Raw genomic sequence first — 21,047 nt, 5'->3', positions numbered from 1 at the left:
TTCCCCTGGGGAAATATTTCGCTTTCATAACTCGTGCTAACAAACAAGTAATAATTTTCCGTCCCTGCTTTACTAACAGGGCCATATTAAAAAATGCTAAGTTTTTAAGACCCAACCCTCCCTTTGATTTGGGGATACACATATCACTCCACTTACACCATTGAATTCTTTTATTCTTTTTGGGATTCCGCCACCATAATTTGCACATAATATTTTCAAACTCATTAGATAAAGAAACTGGTAACTTGAAACATTGCATTGCATAAATCGGAACAGCTTGTAATGAGGATTTGAGAAATACCTCTTTACCTCTTGCTGATAAGAAGCAACCAATCCAATTGTTTATTGGCTTGCTGAATCGTTCTTTTGTCTCAATAGAAGCCCTTTTTTTTCCTTCGACCAACCATAATAGGCAGCCCCAAATACTTCTCTGGATTATTAGAAATTCGTATACCCAATATGTTCCTCACTTACTCCTGTATTTCCTTTTCCTCATTACCACTAAAGTATATCAAAGATTTCTCAAAATTGGCCTTTTGCCCTGATATTTCTTCACATTCCTTAATTTCTCCTCTTATAACATTAGCTCCCTCAGTCGATACTTCTCCAAATAATATACTATTGTCAGCGAAGAATAAATGTGTGACTGAAGTATTACTCCTTCCCACCCTTGCACCTAAAAGTCCCTTATCCATTTTTGCCATATTAATTAAACGTGAAAACCCCTCGGCACAAATAATAAATATGGGCTTAGGGGATCTCCTTGCCTTAAACCTCTTAAAGGTCGAAATTCCACAGCATATTGTCAGTTAGTCACCACTATATATGAAACGCTAGAGATACAACTCATTATAAGCGAAATCCATTCTTCATAAAATCCCATTTTACGCATTAGGCTTTCCACATAACACTATTCAACTTTATTGTATGTTATTGCTCAAGTCAAGTTTTAAAGCAAAACCCCTGTTTGAATATCCTCTTCTTTTCTTAAAAGAATGTAAAATCTCGTAAGTCACAAGTACGTTATTTGTGATTTTCCTTCCTGGAACAAAATTTCCTTGTCTATCATCAATACAGCAATGCAATACTTGTCAAAATCTGTTAACGATAATCTTTGAAATAATCTTATAGAGGACATGACATAAGCTGATGGGTCTAAACTGGCTCATATTCTTATGTGATTTCACTTCAGGAATTAGAACTAAGCATGTTTTATTCACCTCCTCCATGTTTCGTCGACATTTAAGAACATCCAAGCAATACTCAGTGATTTCCTCCCCACAATATGCCAATATTTTTGATAGAAAACTACAGGTGGTTGTAATATCAAAAACGAAATAATTGAAATATACATTTACCAATTTCAACGCATTTCAGAAAAAAGAAGACTAAGTTGATAAAAGATTTCAAATCCAAAGACTAAGTTTATAAAAGATTTCAAATCCAAAGGCTAAATGTTATTTTATTTAAAAAGTAAACTAAGGTGGTTATAATATCAAAATCGAAATAATTGAAATATACATTTACTAATTTTAACGCATTTGAGAAAAAAAAAATGAAGAAGAGATATTTGAATCCACGGTCAATATAATATTTAAAATTATCTATAGCCTTTCTTCAACTCTTAAAAAATCTGCATAGTTTGAACTTATGTTTTATTGCATTGAAAAGACACTTTTTCATATATATCTAATGGGTCCAGATATCCAAATCAATTCATAAAATAAATAATTATTTTAATACGTGTCATAAAACTGGACCGATATTTGATCATCCTCCATAAATGATGAACATCAATTCCAAATCAACCTTTGCTTTTCATAATCTCCAATCACATTTTGTCTACTTTACACGTTTTATTCACAAATTGGATCAAAGTTAAATTCTTGGTTAAAGCCTACTTATATAGTAAGTATAGATCAATTTTAACTTCTCCACTTCAAAAAAATCAAATTAGATAAATTAAAATATTGTAATTTGATTGACTTTATATTCATGAATTAGAACCCTCGGAATAAATTGAGTAAATTTTTTTTTGAGTTAATCGAGTTGATGAGTTTTAATTTATCATTTTAATTCGAATTAAAAAAATTTTGAATCGAATCGAGTGAAATGAAATTTGAGTCAAGTCGAATAGAGTGAAATTATTCGAGTTAAATTAAAAATTAAACATACTAAATTAAAATTTTGTTACAAAGATAACTATTTTTATGTCACAGCATGTATTTGAAAACTTTTTCAAAGAAAAAAAAGAAGAAGATACTTTAGTATCTTAAACTTGAATCATTAATTAACTTATTTAGGTTCCAAAATTATTATTTTAAAAAATTTAAAATTTAATTTTCTTTAGAATTTTTAAAAAATTTCAAAATTTAATTTTCTTTAGAATTTTTTTAAAAATTTCATAATTTGTAAAAATATATAATTTTTATAAATATTTTTAATTTGAAAATTATTTTGAATTATTTCGTAATTTTGTTGAGAGAGACTAATTTATTCTTTTTAAAATTGATAGGGGCCAAAGGGTATTTACACCAATCTATTATTTAGATTGTAAAATTTAACTTGACTTGAACTTAAAACTCGAATAACTCAACCAACTCAATTTGATTAACTTGAAATTTAAAATTTTTTAATCGAATAGAGTTTTGTTCTCTAATTTTATTTTTAAAAAATTCTTAAATTGATGTTAATAAAGTATTAGAAAATATATACTTATATTAATATTTATTTTATAATTTAAAAATATTTTTATTTGAGATTAATTAAATATATATTTACATATCAAATGAATTAGAATAAGCTAAAAAAATGGTGAGAATTTTTAAAATGAAAACTATGAAAATCAAAATAATTTTAGCTATATTAGCCATTAAATCAAAATAAATAAACTATAATAGTGAATTTATTGGAAATTAAAAATTGAATAAGAAATTATTTTTAATATATCAATGTTTATTGTTTATAAAAATTCTTTAATAATAGGAAATTTTATTTGTACTATATTTTAATAGTTAAAATAATTATATATTTTAATAGCATTCATTAATTATTATTTTAAATAATGATTACATGAACTAAAATTATATTGTATATTAAAAATAGTACAAATATTTTAATTATGATTTGAATTTTTAAATATTATTAAAATTATTGATTTATAAAATATCAATATTTTAATATAATAGTTGAATTTTTATTATATTTAAATTTTAAATAAGTTAATTAATTTTTATTAATTTTTAACCATTTGAATAACCAATTAAAAATTTAATTAAAATAATTAAAAATACATTATATAAAAATTAATTAAAATTAAATGTGTTATAACCATTAAAATTTAGTTATAAATTAAAAGCAAAAGATATAAACATTTTAAAAAATTAAAATAAATAATTTCTAATTTGTGACCCAAAAAAGTTAGGCACCCAGGCTTTTATCTGCCCCCACAGCAACACAAAGAGCTTATAAATACTAAGGATTTTCCCCATGCTTTTCACTACCAAATTACTCATACAAACCCTTTTTCTAAAGGTAAAGTTTTTTTTTTTCCTTTTGGTAGTTTGTGAGTGGAGAGAGAGAGAGAGAGAATTTACCATGGTTGAAGAAGTAGGGAGTTGCAAGAGAACAGGACCAGGATATGGAACTCCATTGGAAGCCATGTCTGGTCCTAAAGAAGCTCTTATATATGTTCCTTGTGTTTATAATGGTAATACTACTTTTCTTTCATTTTCTTTGAAACCAAACATTTTTTAAGTAATTACTTAGGTTCATCTATGTGGGATTTTGTTTTTCAATGGACCTGTATGTATCAATATAGGAACTGGAAGAGAGAAGCCGGATTTCTTGGCAACAGTTGATGTAGATCCCAACTCACCAACTTACTCTAAAGTTATACACAGGCTATCTTTGCCATATATAGGTGATGAACTACATCATACGGGGTGGAATGCTTGTAGTTCTTATCATGGTGATCCATCATCTGATCGACGGTTTCTGATCCTGCCTTCGTTGCTGTAAGAAACTATAACATGTCTAATTTTTTAAGGTAGGGTAAACTTTAGTTTTCAATTAACTTGGTTCAGTGGAGTTGGTTTTGATGGTAAAGACAATTTTGTAACAGAGTAAAACAGGTTATATCGGTGGATTAAGAATATTAGATTATGGTTGACTTATTATATGAAAACAAATGGTGAAATTTATAAAGTTTTGTGTTAGCAATCTTTTTAATATATATATTTAAATATATATTTATGTAAAAGATATAAACGAAAAACCCTCAATGTAATACAATTTACCTTATAAAATAAAAATATTTTTGTTATTATCTAACCGAGTTAATGTTTAGTTGACTCGTGATATAATCTCAATCAAGTGGTTAATATATAATATAGAGAATATTATATTTTAGGTTTTATTTTAAATATAAAACAATATCCACTTATGATGTATTAGACCTATTCATGGGTCGAACTAACTGCTCAGGTCCTCCCGAAATTTAGAAAGGTTTGGGTAAAAATATTAGGTTTGAAAAATAGGCTTGAACAAAAAAATTAGGCTTGTTTAAAATATTAACCGGGCTCAGGCTTGAACATTCAAGGCCCAAGCTTGGCTTGACCTATTTTTAAGTTTATAATACTTTATATTATGTTATTTTTATATATTATGTAATTTAGAACACATTAAAAAATTAATCTATATTAAATATATAATACTATTCGATGTAAACATTAAAATAATGTTAAGATGACTATATAAAAATTTCAATAAACAAAAATATAAAATTATTATATATTTAAAAGTATATAAATATTTTAAAAATAGTTTGGATTAGTCTTTTGCAAATATGAGCGGGTTTGGATAAAATTTTAGATCTATATTTCTGGCCGAGCTTAGACAAATATAAAATATATGAATATCATATTTATGCCCAACCTGACCCGCTCATGAGCACCTCTATAATGTATTTATAAATGCAAAATTTATTAAAATATGATGAAATGCTTTTAAAATAGATAAAAATTATTTTTATATACAATTAATTTATTTAATTACCATTTAACATATAACCCTTTTAAAAAACATACAACTCTTTTACACATTTCTTTTATATCAATACTAAACAGCAAAAGTAATGATTAAGCTATTGTTGATACTCTAATGATGAGTTCAAATGTGGTTGATGTAATTTTTTCCATTTTAATTAACATTTATATTATACAAATTTGAGTGAGTGTTAAATTTGAATAATATAGTACAATTCAATTAAGTTTTAGTTTGATTGGTATAGATATTATTATTAATTTAGGAAGAGGTGGGTGTATTATCCCCTATTTATGAGTTAGGTAGTGATTGAATTTTAGTTCGATTGGTATAGATATTGTCTAAAAATATCTGTATAGCACAAATATATATTGAGTATTTTGCTTGTTTCAGCTCTGGTCGTATCTATGTGATCGACACACAAAAGAACCCCAAGGCTCCCTCGTTGCACAAAGTGGTGGAACCTGAGCACATAATTGAGAAAACCGGCCTGGCATATCCCCACACATCTCACTGCCTTGCCAACGGCGACATAATGATTTCATTTCTCGGCGACAAAGATGGAAACGCCCAAGGCAACGGATTCCTTCTCCTCGATTCCCAGTTCAACATCAAAGGGAGGTAAATGCAAAAACAAAAACAACAATTTAGACCATGAAAACAATTGTCATTAAGCTTAAGCTGTTTCACTTCTTGTTGTTGGTTTTTTTTAGGTGGGAGAAACCAGGGCGTAGAGCTGAGTTTAGCTACGATTTTTGGTACCAACCTCGACATAAAACGCTGATCTGCTCATCATTTGGTGCTCCTTCGGTATTCACCCAAGGTTTTAACCTTAAACATGTCGAAGACGGTTTCTATGGAAGACAACTGTTTGTGTATGATTGGCCTGATGGTCGGCTCAAACAGACATTGGATCTCGGTGACAGTGGTCTTATCTCCGGAGAGGTAACTTTTAAGGGTTAATTAAACCAAATCTTTACTAACTACTATACTAATCACCTTCTTTTATTGGTCTAAATACACAGTTTGAAATATATTTAAAACATGTGTATATATTATAAATTTGTGTATACTTACTGTCAATATTACCAAAACTATATTGAATTAACAAATCGGACACATATAATTGGAAAATATTTTGGATTAAAGTTGGAAAAAACGGTTTTTCTTAAAAATTTCATTATAATTTGGTTCTTTTTATCTTTATTTTTTTTGTAAATATATTTTTCTAATTTTCAAAATTTTAATTTTATTATTTTTGAATTATTTTAAATTATTTTTAAAAATATTTGAAGTGGTTGTTTGATCTAATCGAAAAATTGAAAACCCAACCGTTTCAACTTTTGATTTAGTTTTTAAAACATTATTTATCCATGATCAATCTAGTAAAAAAATAAAAGCAAAGTGTCAATAGAATTTAAGAAGCTTATTTTTCTTTAATACATCGTATCTAAGCTATTTTATACAATTTCATACATGTTCATAATTTTATCTATTGGTTTAAACTATGTTTTACATCATATTTGAACTAAACATTTAATACCCAATCTAATAACTAAACCGATAGAAAAGCCTAATTGATACGTAGAGGTTTCAGTTAAAATGTTTTAAAATTTAGAGAATGATTTACAATTTACGTCGTATTTTGTGTATGCAAAATGCAATAAATCCTGCTTTCTTAGACTTGGGATTCGCTATATGCATGTATATACAATGATGTATTTTCTTTGCAGATAAGATTCTTGCATGATCCATCCAAAGACACAGGATACGTCGAGTGTGTCCTATCAAGCAACGTAGTACGGTTTTTCAAGACCCAAGATGGATCATCATGGAGTCACGAGGTGGCTATCTCAGTGAAACCATTGAAGGTACAAAACTGGATTCTCCCCGAAATGCCCGGACTCATAGTCGGCCTTTTAATCTCTCTCGACGACCGGTTCCTATATTTCGTCAACTGGTTCCACGGCGATGTCCGACAATACAACATTGAAGACCCCAAAAACCCAATCTTGGTCGGCCAAGTATACGTCGGAGGATTGCTTCAAAAGGGCAGCCCCATAACAGCAGTCACAGAAGATGGTAAAACATGGCAAGCCGATGTTCCTAAAATCCAGGTCTTGTTCTTACAACATTGATATAATAACAAAATTGTCGGATTATGCCTATCAATGGCGATATTGATGATGACCATTGTTTGTGTTTGTTTTTGTAGGGACATTATCTGAGAGGGGGACCTGTTATGACACAGTTAAGCTTAGATGGGAAACGGCTGTATGTGACGAACTCGTTGTTTAGCACATGGGATCGACAGTTTTACCCTGTTGTTATAGAGAAAGGTTCACATATGATACAGATTGATGTGGACACTGAGAATGGTGGTCTGAAAATAAACCCAGATTTTTTTGTTGATTTTGGAGCTGAACCTGATGGTCCTTGTTTGGCTCATGAGATGAGATACCCAGGTGGTGATTGTACTTCAGATATTTGGATCTAAATCATATGAAGAAAAAAACAGTTTCAGTTATGAAGACAAAATAATCAATATAATCCTGTTGACTGTTGTGAAAAAAAAAGAACATGTGTTCTTGGAGGAGATAATATAATAATATCATCACATGTATCTTGGACTCTTAATGTTCTAAAACTTTATGTTTGTGTTAATTGTTTGGCTGCTGTTGCTCATTGTTGATATGATATTCTCAAGAGAGGTAACAAACTCAAACCCAGCCTACAAGGTGTCCTAAGCCCCGAGGAACACCAACTAGCTAGCAAGGGTTTGGAGTCATCGCCAACTACCGTTGAACCATCGTGAAAACAAAGGAGATGAATAAATCCTGAGATAAACCATCGTTCGTGCCTTCATCCACCAAACCTTTTTTAAACCTGTCATCACATTCATCTGCTGACTCAGAGAATGGTGAAGGAACTTAAAGAAACAACTTGTTCGGAGTTCATTCGGGATTCCCAAAGGACTTAGAAAAAACACTGCCCCTTTCTGGTGGAGGCAATTAAGCCAACTCCAACTTCATTAAGCCATCAACAAGCATGGTAGGATTCATGGCTAGTTCTTTTAGTAATATTATTTTTAGAGTTAGAACTTAAGTTATCTCTTTTGAAGTATAATTTGTTTTAAGAAAACACTTTACATTTATTAATTAATTAATAATTATATCAGTAATGTGATAAAATTCATTAATAATGTATAAATTTATATATGAGTATACTTGAGTCTTAAATCAGTTGACATTGATATCGTTGTCAGTGAAAGAAGATATAAATTTGAGTGCATTAAAACACGTTATCTTCTTATTTAAATGTAGGAATCTCATGAGATTAAATCTATAGATTAGGTTGGTTTAACAATTTCGCTTGTTTTGTGAGATTATATTTATGATAACGTCTTAAAATAAATACAGGTACATGTTAAAAAAGTCAAAATATTAAATAATATATTAAACTTAAAATATTAATAAAATTTTGAAAGATAAAATAGGTTTATATAATTAGGTAAGTTAAAAATTTAGAAAAAAAAACACGAGGGACCAGGGCCTTTTCCTTTTTCCAAATTACAGTTTATATCCACCGCCTCCCACTATTTCTAAAAGGTTAAATGGGTAAATTATCTTAGATGGTCACTCAACTTTTAGAGTATTTTTATTTTGGTCACTTAAAATGAAATCTTTGTAATTTCATCACTTAACTTTTAAGATATTTTTATTTTAGTCATCCACCATTAACTTTATGATGATAGTTAACTTGTACATGTCATATCATGTTCACACTTTCATTCTGGTCACCCAAAAAATTCTTTTTTTTTCTTTAATATTGATCGGGGTAAAAACATTAGTGGTTAAAGTGAAAAAGCTGTAAAAACTAAAATAATGCTTTAAAATTGTCAAATTGTACTTGTTTACCCCATTTACGAAAATTGTAATTTTTTTCAATATTGAAATTTTAAAATTCAAAATATCAAAATCAATTAAATAAGTCATTGGAATTTTTTCTCTCTTGATAATGTCAACCGATTTGTTACTATAATATTAGTGCCTTTTAAATCTTAAAATTTTACTAGCGTCTTTAATAATTGTACATGAGACCCAAATTTCTTTTGATTATATGATCTCGAGTCTTTCATACTAAATTAAAAGTAAAGAAAAACCTTATAATTAATTTAATTAATTAATTTTATCTTCCGTGACAAACGAAACCCGAACTTTTTCATCACTTCTTTACCCAAACAAAGGACAAGCAATTAATTTAATTAATTGCAATAATTTTCTTTGCTTTTTAGCTTAGTATGAAAGATTCGATATTATATAATAAAAAATTAAATATCGTAAACAATTATTAAATATGAGTTATTGAGTTGATTTCATTAAAATAATATGAAAACATAAAATAAAATTTTAAATTTAGAAGATGAGTAATTTAACTAATTTGAATATTACAGTAACAAATCGGTTAACATTATCAAAGAATAATTTTTAATAATTTTTTATTTGATTTTTATATTTTGAAATTTAAAATTTCAATATTGAAAAAAAAGAAATGTAGAATTTTCGACAATGTAATAAAAAGTGCAATTTAATAATTTTTAATCCATTATTTTAGTTTCTACCACTTTTCAATTTAATCCTTTTTTTTTACCCCAATCAATACTTTTAAAAATATAATTTTGGGTAACTAAAATGAAAGTGTAAACATGATGTGGTATGTACAGTTAACCACCGTTAGAGATTTAACAGTTGGGTGACTAAAATTAAAGTACCCTAAAAATTGAGTAATGAAATTGGAAGGATTTCATTTTGGGTGTCCAAACAAAAACACCTTAAAAATAAGGTGACCAACTAGATAATTTACCCGGTAAATGATAATAATAATAATAAGGTTTCCTATCACTAAAATTTTAATATTCTAGATAACAAGTTGGATAGATCACGTTTATTTAAAGGTTCAATTGTATCATAAAATAATATTTCTTTTATTTGGTATAAAGAAAATCCATCCCTGAATAACATGGTTATTAAAATCGGATTAGTCCGGTTAAATCAAAAATCGATTGAGCCAAATATAGTATTATATTATAATTTTGAATTTTAAAATTAATTAAAATAGCTCAGAAACATGAGGAAGACAATAGAGGTGATCGGGTGAATAATATTTTTCTTAATTTTAGTTATTCATATGATGATACGACACAATTATATCCTTAAGGAAATGATGCTGCATATATAATATTAAGGTACCACGTCTTCACATGACCAAAATTGATAAAAGAAAATCAAAATCCAAAATTAATGTGCATAAAGAAAAAATTCAAGGACTAAATTGATAAAAGATTTCAAAAAATCCAAAGATTAAATGTTGTTTTATTTAAAAAAGTAACCCAAGGTGGTTGTAATATCAAAATCGAAATAATTGAAATATACATTTACCAATTTCAACGTATTTGAGAAAAAAAAAAGAAAGAACCCACAGTTAATATAATGTCTAAAATTATCTATAGTTTCTTCCCAACTCTTAAATCGAAGAATAACAGATTTCAGCATACTTAAACTCACGTCCTCCTACATTAACAATAATACTGATATCAATTAAGTTAACACTTAATTCACAAAATACTTTATATATATAATGGGTCCAAATGTAAAAATCAATTCATAAAATGAATAATTGAATCACCTTAAATGATTTTAATAGGTCGCATTGAATTGGACCGACATTTGATCATCCTTCAGTAATGACAAACAGCAATTCCAAATCAACCTTTGCTTTTCATAATTTTCAATCACTTTTTTTTTTCTACTTTACACATTTTATTCATAAATTAGATCAAATTTAAATTCTTGGTTAAAGCCTACTTAAAGTAAGTAAAGATGAGTTTTAACTTCTCCACTTCAAAAAATCAAATTAGATAAACTAAAATATTGCAATTTGATTGACTTTATTCATGAATTAGACCACGTTGATCAAATTGAGTAATTTTTTTTAGTTAATCGAGACTATGAGTTCTATTTTATTATCTTAATTTATTTTAAATTTTTTTGAATCAAGTCGAGTGAAATTTTGAGTCAAGTCGAATAGAGCGAAGTTGTTTGAGTTAAATTAAAAAATTAGACATGTTAAATTAAAATCTTGTTATAGTATTAGGGGCGTAGCCAGGGGGCTGGCATGGTCCCCGGCCCCCCCTAAAATAGAAAATTTCATTTTAGGCCCTTAAAATTTTTTAAAGATTTTTAATTAGTAAAGGTAAAATTGCACTTTGGCCCGCCTAAAATTATAAAAATTCAATTTAATCCTTTATAAATGATAAAAATATAAACTATAAAAAATTAAAATTTCATCCGGCCCCCCTAAAAATTTTCTGCTTTACCAGATAGTATAATTAATTTCATGTTAGAGCATGTAAATTTGAAAATTTTTAAAATAAAAAAAAAAGAAAAAGAAAAAGATACTTTAGTATGATAAAGTTAAATCATTAATTAACTTATTTAGGTTCTAGAATTATTATTTTAAAAAATTAAAATTTAACTTTCTTTAGAAATTTTTAAAACTTTCCTAATTTAAAATATATATAAATGATTCTTTATAAATATTTTAATTTTAAAATTATTTTGAATTTTTGAAAATTATTTTGAATTATTATGTAATTTTGTTGAGAGGAACCAATTTGCTCATTTTCAAAATTGATAGAGACCAAAGGGTTATTTACACCAATATATTATTTGGATTGTAAAATTCAACTTGACTTGAACTCAAAACTCGAATAACTCAACCAACTCAATTCGATTAACTTGAAATTCGAGGTTTTTTTAAATTGAATCGAGTTTTACTCCCCTAATTTTATTATTAAGAAATTCTTATATTGATATTAATAAAGTATTAGAAAATATATACTTATATTAATATTTATTTTATAATTTAAAACTATTTTTATTTAAGATTAATTAAATATATATTTACATATCAAATGAATTAAAATAAGCTAAAAAATGGTGAGAATTATGGTGAGAATTTTAAAATGAAAATTATGAAAATCAAAATAATTTTAGGAATTAAATCAAAATAAATAAATTAGAATAGTGAATTTATTGATTATTAAGAAATTAAAAATTGAATAAGAATTTGTTTTATAATATATCAACGTTTATTGTTTATAAAAATTCTTTAATAATAGGAAATTTTATTTGTACTATATTTTAATAGTTAAAATAATTATATATTTTAATAGCATTCATTAATTATTATTTTAAATAATGACTACATGAACTAAAATTATATTGTATATTAAAAATAGTACAAATATTTTAATTATGATTTAAATTTTTAAAATATTATTAAAAATTATTTATCTATAAAATATCATTATTTTAATATAATATTTGAATTTTTATTATATTTAAATTTTAAATAAGTTAATTAATTTTTAACCATTTGAATAACAAATTAAAATTTTAATTACAATAATTAAAAATACATTATATAAAAACTAATTAAAAATTAAATGTATAAAATCACATGTTATAACCATTAAAAATTAGTTATAAAAGCAAAAGATATAAACATTTTTAAAAAAAATTAAAATAAATAATTTCTATTTTGTGACCCAAAAAATTTAGGCACCCAGGCCTTTATCTGCCCCCACAGCTACCCAAAGAGCCTATAAATACGAAGGATTTTCCCCATGCTTTTCACTACCAAATTACTCATACAAACCCTCTTTCTAAAGATAAAGTTTTTTTTTTCCTTTTGGTAGATTGCGAGTGGAGAGAGAGAGAGAGAATTTGCCATGGGTGAAGAAGTAGCGTGTTGCAAGAGAACAGGACCAGGATATGGAACTCCACTGGAAGCCATGTCTGGTCCTAAAGAAGCTCTTATGTATGTTACTTGTGTTTATAATGGTAATACTACTTTTCTTTCATTTTCTTTGAAACCAAACATGTTTTAAGGAATTACTTATGTTCATCTATGTGGGTTTTTTTTTTCTTTCTCTTTTTTATTTTTTTACAATGGATTTGTATGCATCCATATAGGAACTGGTAGAGAGAAGCCAGATTTCTTGGCAACAGTTGATGTAGATCCCAACTCACCAACTTACTCTAAAGTTATACACAGGCTATCTTTGCCATATATAGGTGATGAACTACATCATACGGGGTGGAATGCTTGTAGTTCTTGTCATGGTGATCCATCATCTGATCGACGGTTTCTAATCCTGCCTTCGTTGCTGTAAGAAACTGTAGCATGTCTAATTTTTTAGGGTAGAGTAGTAAACTATAATTTTCAATTAACTTGGTTCAATGGAGTTGGTTTTGATGGTGAAGACAATTCTGTAACCGATTAAAACAGGTTACATCGGTGGATTAAAAATATTAGATTATGGTTGACTTATTATGTGAAAACAAATGGTGAAATTTATAAAGTTTTGTGTTAGAAATCTTATTTTATATATATATATATATATATATGTAAAAGATATATTGGAAAAACCCTCAAAGTACAATTTACCTTATAAAACAGTATCCACTTATGATGTATTAGACCTATTCATCGGTCGAATTACTCGCTCGTCTGCCCGAAATTTAGAAGGGTTTAAGCAAAAATATTAGGTTTGAAAAATAAGTTTGGACAAAAAAATGGGTTCATTTAAAATATTGGTCGGGCTTGGGCTTAAACATTAACAGCCCAAGCTTTAAGCCTGAGCCCAACCCGTTTTAAGTTTATAATATTTTATGTTATATTATTTTTATATATTATGTAATTTAAAATATATTAAAAAATTAACTTATATTAAATATATAATACTACTCGAATATAAACATTAAAATAATATTAAGATAATTATATAAAAATTTCAATAAATAAAAAAATATATAAAATTATTATATATTTAAATAAAATAATATAAATATTTTAAAAAATATTGGTTTGGATTAATCTTTTGCAAATATGAGCGGGTTTGGACAAAATTTTAGAACAATATTTCTGACCGAGTTTGGACAAGTATAAAGTATATTAATATCATACTTAAGCTTCTGATGGATCCACTCATGAACACTTCTATGATGGATTTACAAATGTTAAATTTATTAAAATATAATGAAATTCTTTTTAAAAATTAAAATTATTTTATATACAATTAATTTATTTAATTACCATTTAACATATAACCCTTTTAAAAAACATATAACCCTTTTGCTTATTTCTTTTTATATAAATACCAAACAGCAAAAGTAATGATTAAGCTATTGTTGATGCTTTAATGATGAGTTCAAATGTGGTTGATGTAATTCTCTTTTCCATTTTCAAATAACATTTATATTATACAAACTTAAGTGAGTGTTAAATTTGAATAATATAGTACAATTTAATTGAGTTTTAGTTTAATTAATATGGATATTATTGTTAATATAAAAGATGAAGTGCATTTTTTTCTATTTATGAGTATAGGAGTAATCTTAGACATTTACTTAAAAAAGAGAATATATGTATAGCAGAAGTATATTATATGAATATTTTGCTTGTTTCAGCTCTGGTCGTATCTATGTGATCGACACACAAAAGAACCCCAAGGCTCCCTCGTTGCACAAAGTGGTGGAACCTGAGCACATCATTGAGAAAACCGGCCTGGCATATCCCCACACATCTCACTGCCTTGCCAATGGCGACATAATGATTTCATTTCTTGGCGACAAAGATGGAAACGCCCAAGGCAACGGATTCCTTCTCCTCGATTCCCAGTTCAACATCAAAGGGAGGTAAATGCAAAAACAAAAACAACAATTCAGACCATGAAAATAATTGTCATTAAGCTTAAGCTGTTTCACTTGTTGCTGTTGGTTTTTTTAGGTGGGAGAAACCAGGGCGTAAAGCTGAGTTTAGCTACGATTTTTGGTACCAACCTCGACATAAAACGATGATCTGCTCAACGTTTGGTGCTCCTTCGGCATTCACCCAAGGTTTTAACCTTAAACATGTCGAAGACGGTTTCTATGGAAGACAACTGTCTGTGTATGATTGGCCCGATGGTCGGCTCAAACAGACATTGGATCTCGGTGACAATGGTCTTATCCCCGGAGAGGTATCTTTAAGGGTTAATTAAACCAAATCTTCATTAACTACTATACTAATCACCTTATTTTATCAGTCTAAATACTCACTTTGAAATTAACATGTGTATCATCTTGTAAATTTGTGTGTACTTATAATCAATATTATCAAAATCATATTGAATTAATAAGTTGAATCGAAAATATAGATATAACCGGTCACATATGAAAAAAAAATTGATTTAAAGTAGGGAAAAATGGTTTTTTCTTAAAAAATTTTAAAAATGTTCATTATCATCTTTAATTTTTGTAAATATATTTTTCTAATTTTCAATATTTTTAATTTTTATTAATTTTATTTTTGTTAATTTATTTGTTTTTAATATTTTGAGTGGTTGTTTGATCTAATCAAAATTGAAAGCTCAACTTATCGAAGTTTGATTTGGTTTTTAAAACATTGTTTACCCATGACCAATCTAGGTTTAACGTGTAAAAAAACAAAGTATCAATAGATTTAAGAAGCATATTTTCTTTAATACATAGGATCCAATCTATTTTATGCAATGTCACACATGTTTATAATTTTATCTATTGGTTTAAATTATGTTCTAAAACATATTTGAACAAGACATTTAATATTCAATTTAATGACTAAACTGATAGAAAAGTTTAATTGATACAATATTAATATTTTAAGGGTTGAATTTAAATATTTTAAATTTTAGAGAATAATTTGGAATTTACTTCATATTTTGTGTATGCAAAATGCAATAAATCCTGCTTTCTTAGACTTGGGATTCGCTATATACATGCATATACAATGATGTAATTTCTTTGCAGATAAGATTCTTGCATGATCCAACCAAAGACACAGGGTACGTCGAGTGTATCCTATCAAGCAACATGGTACGGTTTTTCAAGACCCAAGATGGATCATCATGGAGTCACGAGGTGGCTATCTCAGTGAAACCATTGAAGGTACAAAACTGGATTCTCCCCGAAATGCCCGGACTCATAATCGGCCTTTTAATCTCTCTCGACGACCGGTTCCTATATTTCGTCAACTGGTTTCACGGCGATGTCCGACAATACAACATTGAAGACCCCAAAAACCCAATCTTGGTCGGCCAAGTATACGTCGGAGGATTGCTGCAAAAGGGCAGCCCCATAACAGCAGTCACAGAAGATGGTAAAACATGGCAAGCCGATGTTCCTAAAATCCAGGTCTTATTCTTACAACATTGATATAATAACAAAATTGTCGGATTATGTATATCAATGGCGATATTGATGATGAACATTGTTTGTGTTTGTTTTTGTAGGGACATTGTCTGCGAGGGGGACCTCATATGACACAGTTAAGCTTAGATGGGAAACGGCTGTATGTGACGAACTCGTTGTTTAGCACATGGGATCGACAGTTTTACCCTGATGTTATAGAGAAAGGTTCACATATGATACAGATTGATGTGGACATTGAGCATGGTGGTCTGAAAATAAACCCAGATTTTTTTGTTGATTTTGGAGCTGAACCTGATGGTCCTTGTTTGGCTCATGAGATGAGATACCCAGGTGGTGATTGTACTTCAGATATTTGGATTTAAATCATATGAAGAAAAAAAACAGTTTCAGTTATGAAGACAAAATAATCAATGTAATCTTGTTGACTGTTGTGAAAAAAAAAAGAACATGCGTTCTTGGAGGAGATAATGTAATAATTTTATCACATGTATCTTGGACTCTTAATGTTCTAAAACTTTATGTTTGTGCTAATTGTTTGGCTGTTGTTGCTCATTGTTGATATGATTTTCTCAAGAGAGCTAACAAACTCAAACCCAGCCCACAAGGTGTCCTAAGCCCCGAGGAACACCAACTAGCTAGCAAGGGTTTGGAGTCATCGCCAACTACCGTTGAACCATCGTGAAAACAAAGGAGATGAATAAATCCCGAGATAAACCATCGTTAGTGCCTTCATCCACCAAACCTTTTAAACCTGTCATCTCATTCATCTGCTGGCTCAGAGAATGGTGAAAGAGCTTAAAGAAACAACTTGTTCGGAGTTCATTCGGGACTCCGAAAGGACTTAGAAAAAACACTGCGCCTTTCTGGCTGAGGCAAACCAACTCCAACTTCATTAAGCCATCAACATGCATGGTTTTTATTCAGGATTCATTAATAAAAGAAGGCGACCGAGTGCCTTTAGCTTAAAAAGGCCTTACAAAAGAATTATCCAATTTATCTAACAAAAGCTTCCTCACATGAAAAGTAGGAAAATCGATAATTGTGAGCTCAGACTCCCCTCTCGGACAAGTTTTAACAATCCAATCAACAACCACATTCCCCTCACTTCAAATGAATTAGAATTTCACCATTTGACAGTACCTCTTAACTGCAGTAATCTTTTGTACCAATGTTATCGAGTTACAATCCCCAGATTTATTCATAAAACACTCCACTACCTCTAAACAATCACTTTTCATAATTGCTTTCCTATAATCTCTTAGTTTAGCTACCTCAAGTCCGAAAACATTTGGTTTATTGACCAAAGGCGTTTACTCTATAGGTTGTGAGATTGTTTTATTTATAATTATTAAAAGGGTAAATTATAAAAATGGTTATTACACTATTGCCTTCGTTCTATTTTTTATCACTGAATTATTATTATTTTATTTAGTTACTAAACTTTTTGAGATTAAATATTTTAGTCACTTGAAGTTGATTTGAGTATTTTTATTGGTCTAATAACAAATTTAGTCCTCTAATTTTTACAAATTATATCAATTTGATCCTCAATATAAAATATTCAACAAATTTAGTTGTCAATATTTACAAAATTTTCCATTTTAATTTGAATTTTAATAAATTCACATGACTTTACCTATAACCAAACAATCATCTTCTATAATTTTATCTTCTGATGACAACTCGAACTCACTTTTTTTCTATTTCAGGTGTTGAATTTCGTTGTTTGGTGATTTTTTTTTTTTATATTATAAGCTAGTTGGTTAGTTGTTGCAGACCTTGTCAGAAATTTGCAATCAACTTTCCTTCATCAATTGTAATGTTTTAAATATAATTACTATGCCGTGTTCTTTTCATTCCTTTTTCTCTTTTCCATGTGTTTGGTCGGTAAATATTGTGTATAAAATCAATCTATGTCAAAGATGATGTTAGAAATTTTATATTGGAGTAATATAAAATTATAAAATTTTGAAACCTAAAGTTAAGATTTCTAGGTTAATAAGCTTAAATTATTAATTATTGTGAAGGACCAAAATTAATTTATTGATTTTTTAGAACTAGAACTAAATTAACAAATTTTGAAGACTAAATTTATTGAATTTTTAGCATTCAAACTAAAATAACGAATTTTGTAAATATTGAGAGCTAAATTTGTTGAATATTTTATATTTAGGATCAAATTGATAAAATGTTTAAACATTGGAGGCTAAATTTATTATTAGACCAATAACAAATGCTCAAATCAACTTCAAATGACTAAAATATTTGATTTGAAAAATTTAATAACTAAATCAAAAATTAACAATTCAACGAACAAAATAGAATAAAGAAAATAGTTTAATGATTATTTTATTGTTTAACCTTAATAAAATCTATATTCAATTATTTTTGAAAGGTATATTTCCTTTAAAAGATACATATTTATTTATTATTTATGAACATTATACGGAAATAAATTTAATATATATTTTGCCTAGAGAATATTTTTCCTTGTTCACTAATAAATTGACTAATTAAACTCATGTTTTATAATCAATTCGATCCTCCGATTGGATCGGAGGTAAACGCCTACGAAAAGATCGCTTGGATTTAAGAAAGAGTCGCTTGAATTTATCCATGATTTCTTTATTCCTTATTTCAAAAAGAATCCTATCCTATCTCTATTTCTAAAATCCTATTTTGAAAATTCAAATTATAGAATTAATATAATAAATAGGATTTGGTTTGTTTATTTTATTATTGTTTATTATTATTTATCATTTCAATATATAATTTAAATATATATATAAATTTAAATATATTAATAATATATAAAATATTATTGTGTAGATTTTTTTTAGTAATATACTTGAAAATACCTGTTGATTCCTTATTAACGCCGTTTCAAACACAACTGGTACATTCCAAAATAATCATTACTCGGACATCTTTACTCTTGGCAATGAACCCCCTTTGAGTTTTTAATTCACCCAACTTTTCTATTTTCTAATCAAAAGCGAAGAAGAAAGGAATGAAAAAAAAAAAGAACGAAATAAAAGTTGCTAACTCAAAACCAAATCTTGAAAGATTTTGTTGCAATCAATATAGTAAATCAATATAGATTTATAGTAATAATAAATAATAAGAATGAGTAATACGATTTTGAACTCTATTTAGAATCAAACCACCATACAATATTTTCTTTAAGTATCTTGTAGGATATAGTTGTTCTAGCCACATTTCTCTTTTCGCTCTACTAGTAATTTAATTGGAGCTTGAACTTGAGTTTCGGTGAGGTTGAATCTACTTTTTTCACTCTACCTTCCTTATTTATTTTATCTAATTCTAAAAAAAAACTAAAAAAAATAAAAGGGGGGGCCGAGAGAGTAGTCACAAATATTTGATTGTATTTCGATCTAATCTTTTTTGCCCCATCCCGCAGTAATAATTCGAATTTACAAAAATGGAATATTAACGCATCCGGGAAGAAACGATTGATCTCTATCAATAAACCCGCTAAAGAACTGAACTAGAGAGTACTTAATACCAGTGCTATGGAAAGATATGTTTTTAGATCTCGGTAATTTCTTATTTACTGATACCATCTTTTACGGAATCGATCCCCTATAAGAATATATGGAGCTCGGCCTGTCTGGAAACACAGGAGAACATTCTTTTGCTAATACTATTACCAGTAGTCGATACTAGGTCATTCATAGCATTATTATACCTTCCCTATTCATCGCGGGTTGGTTTTTTGTCAGCATAGGTTTAGCTTATGATATGTTTGGAAGCTCTCGTCCAAATGAGTATTTTACAGAGAGCCGACAAGTAATTCCATTAATAACTGGCCGTTTTGATTCTTTGGAACAACTCGATGAATTTAGTAGATCTTTTTAGGAGGACCCAATTATCATAGATCGAGCCTATCCAATTTTTACAAAGGCGATGGTTGGTCGTTCACGGACTAAATTGTACCTACCGTTTTTTTTGGGGTCAATATCAACAATGCAGTTCATCCAAGGATAAACATAATTCGAATTAATTATAGAGCTATGGCGCAATCAAACCCGAACGAACAAAATATTGAATTGAATCGTAACAGTCTCTACTAGGGGTTATTACTCATTTTTGTACTTGTTTTATTTTCCAATTATATATTCAATTAAAAAAAGAGAGTAGTAGAATACTAAATAATAGTAGGAATTCTCTTATCCCATTCGGAAGGATTGTATCTCATAATTATCTATGACTGTCTATGTCTTTAGCATGACCACTTGATGAAATGCGGAGGAAAACGGGATAAATGGTCGATACTATTGGAAGGATTCCTCTTTGGATAATAGGTACGGTAACTGATATTCCTGTGATCGGTTTAATAGGTATTTTCTTTTATGGTTCATATTCTGGATGGGGTTCGTCCTTGTAATATGCATGAAATAATGGAGAATTGGACGAACTAAGTTATAGGCATGAAAGTTTAAGAACTCAGCGGGGCCCACCTCCTCTTTCTTTGTCTGATTCGCTAGGAAGGGTCTCGTTGAATTCTTAATGATCATGATCATAATATTTTGGTCGTATAAATGACAACAAATAGATCACTTTTTCCGATGACTTTTTTTGAAAAATGAACTCAATTTCAATTAATTGATTCATAACATCTGCTCTTCGATAGTATCTATCGATACTTTCAAGGTTAGAAGAAAAAAATGAATCACTCAATTGGATGAC

The 21,047-nt window shown here is 28.3% G+C and overlaps 2 protein-coding genes across 2 annotated transcripts; both read left to right on the top strand.

Moving 5' to 3' along the window:
• Positions 1-3,499: 3,499 nt before the first annotated feature.
• Positions 3,500-7,707, top strand: LOC108475721 (selenium-binding protein 2-like). The gene is made up of 6 exons (XM_017777707.2): positions 3,500-3,709; positions 3,821-4,016; positions 5,437-5,664; positions 5,757-5,988; positions 6,777-7,160; positions 7,259-7,707. The coding sequence occupies exons 1-6, from the start codon at positions 3,598-3,600 to the stop codon at positions 7,538-7,540; spliced, it is 1,434 nt and encodes a 477-aa protein (XP_017633196.1). The 5' UTR covers positions 3,500-3,597; the 3' UTR covers positions 7,541-7,707.
• A 5,032-nt stretch (positions 7,708-12,739) lies between these two features.
• On the top strand, positions 12,740-16,868 carry LOC108465787 (selenium-binding protein 2-like). Its single transcript, XM_017766167.2, has 6 exons — positions 12,740-12,947; positions 13,080-13,275; positions 14,577-14,804; positions 14,896-15,127; positions 15,936-16,319; positions 16,418-16,868. The coding sequence occupies exons 1-6, from the start codon at positions 12,836-12,838 to the stop codon at positions 16,697-16,699; spliced, it is 1,434 nt and encodes a 477-aa protein (XP_017621656.1). The 5' UTR covers positions 12,740-12,835; the 3' UTR covers positions 16,700-16,868.
• The last annotated feature ends 4,179 nt before the right edge of the window (positions 16,869-21,047 follow it).

This window comes from Gossypium arboreum, chromosome 3 (genome assembly GCF_025698485.1).
Source record: "Gossypium arboreum isolate Shixiya-1 chromosome 3, ASM2569848v2, whole genome shotgun sequence".
NCBI classification, from domain to species: Eukaryota; Viridiplantae; Streptophyta; class Magnoliopsida; order Malvales; family Malvaceae; genus Gossypium; species Gossypium arboreum.
The sequence above is the reverse complement of the archived record's forward strand: the minus strand, read 5'-3'. Positions and strand labels throughout refer to the sequence as shown.

What these genes read in the sequence shown, in the direction of transcription:
- LOC108475721 (XM_017777707.2), top strand. Translation starts at nt 3,598, where the DNA reads ATGGTTGAAGAAGTAGGGAGTTGCAAGAGAACAGGACCAGGATATGGA. An exon ending in CTGATCCTGCCTTCGTTGCT is followed by an intron (nt 4,017 to 5,436) that starts GTAAGAAACTAT and finishes TGCTTGTTTCAG; the next exon opens with CTCTGGTCGTATCTATGTGA. An exon ending in CCGATGTTCCTAAAATCCAG is followed by an intron (nt 7,161 to 7,258) that starts GTCTTGTTCTTA and finishes TTGTTTTTGTAG; the next exon opens with GGACATTATCTGAGAGGGGG.
- LOC108465787 (XM_017766167.2), top strand. Translation starts at nt 12,836, where the DNA reads ATGGGTGAAGAAGTAGCGTGTTGCAAGAGAACAGGACCAGGATATGGA. An exon ending in TGTTACTTGTGTTTATAATG is followed by an intron (nt 12,948 to 13,079) that starts GTAATACTACTT and finishes GCATCCATATAG; the next exon opens with GAACTGGTAGAGAGAAGCCA. An exon ending in CTAATCCTGCCTTCGTTGCT is followed by an intron (nt 13,276 to 14,576) that starts GTAAGAAACTGT and finishes TGCTTGTTTCAG; the next exon opens with CTCTGGTCGTATCTATGTGA.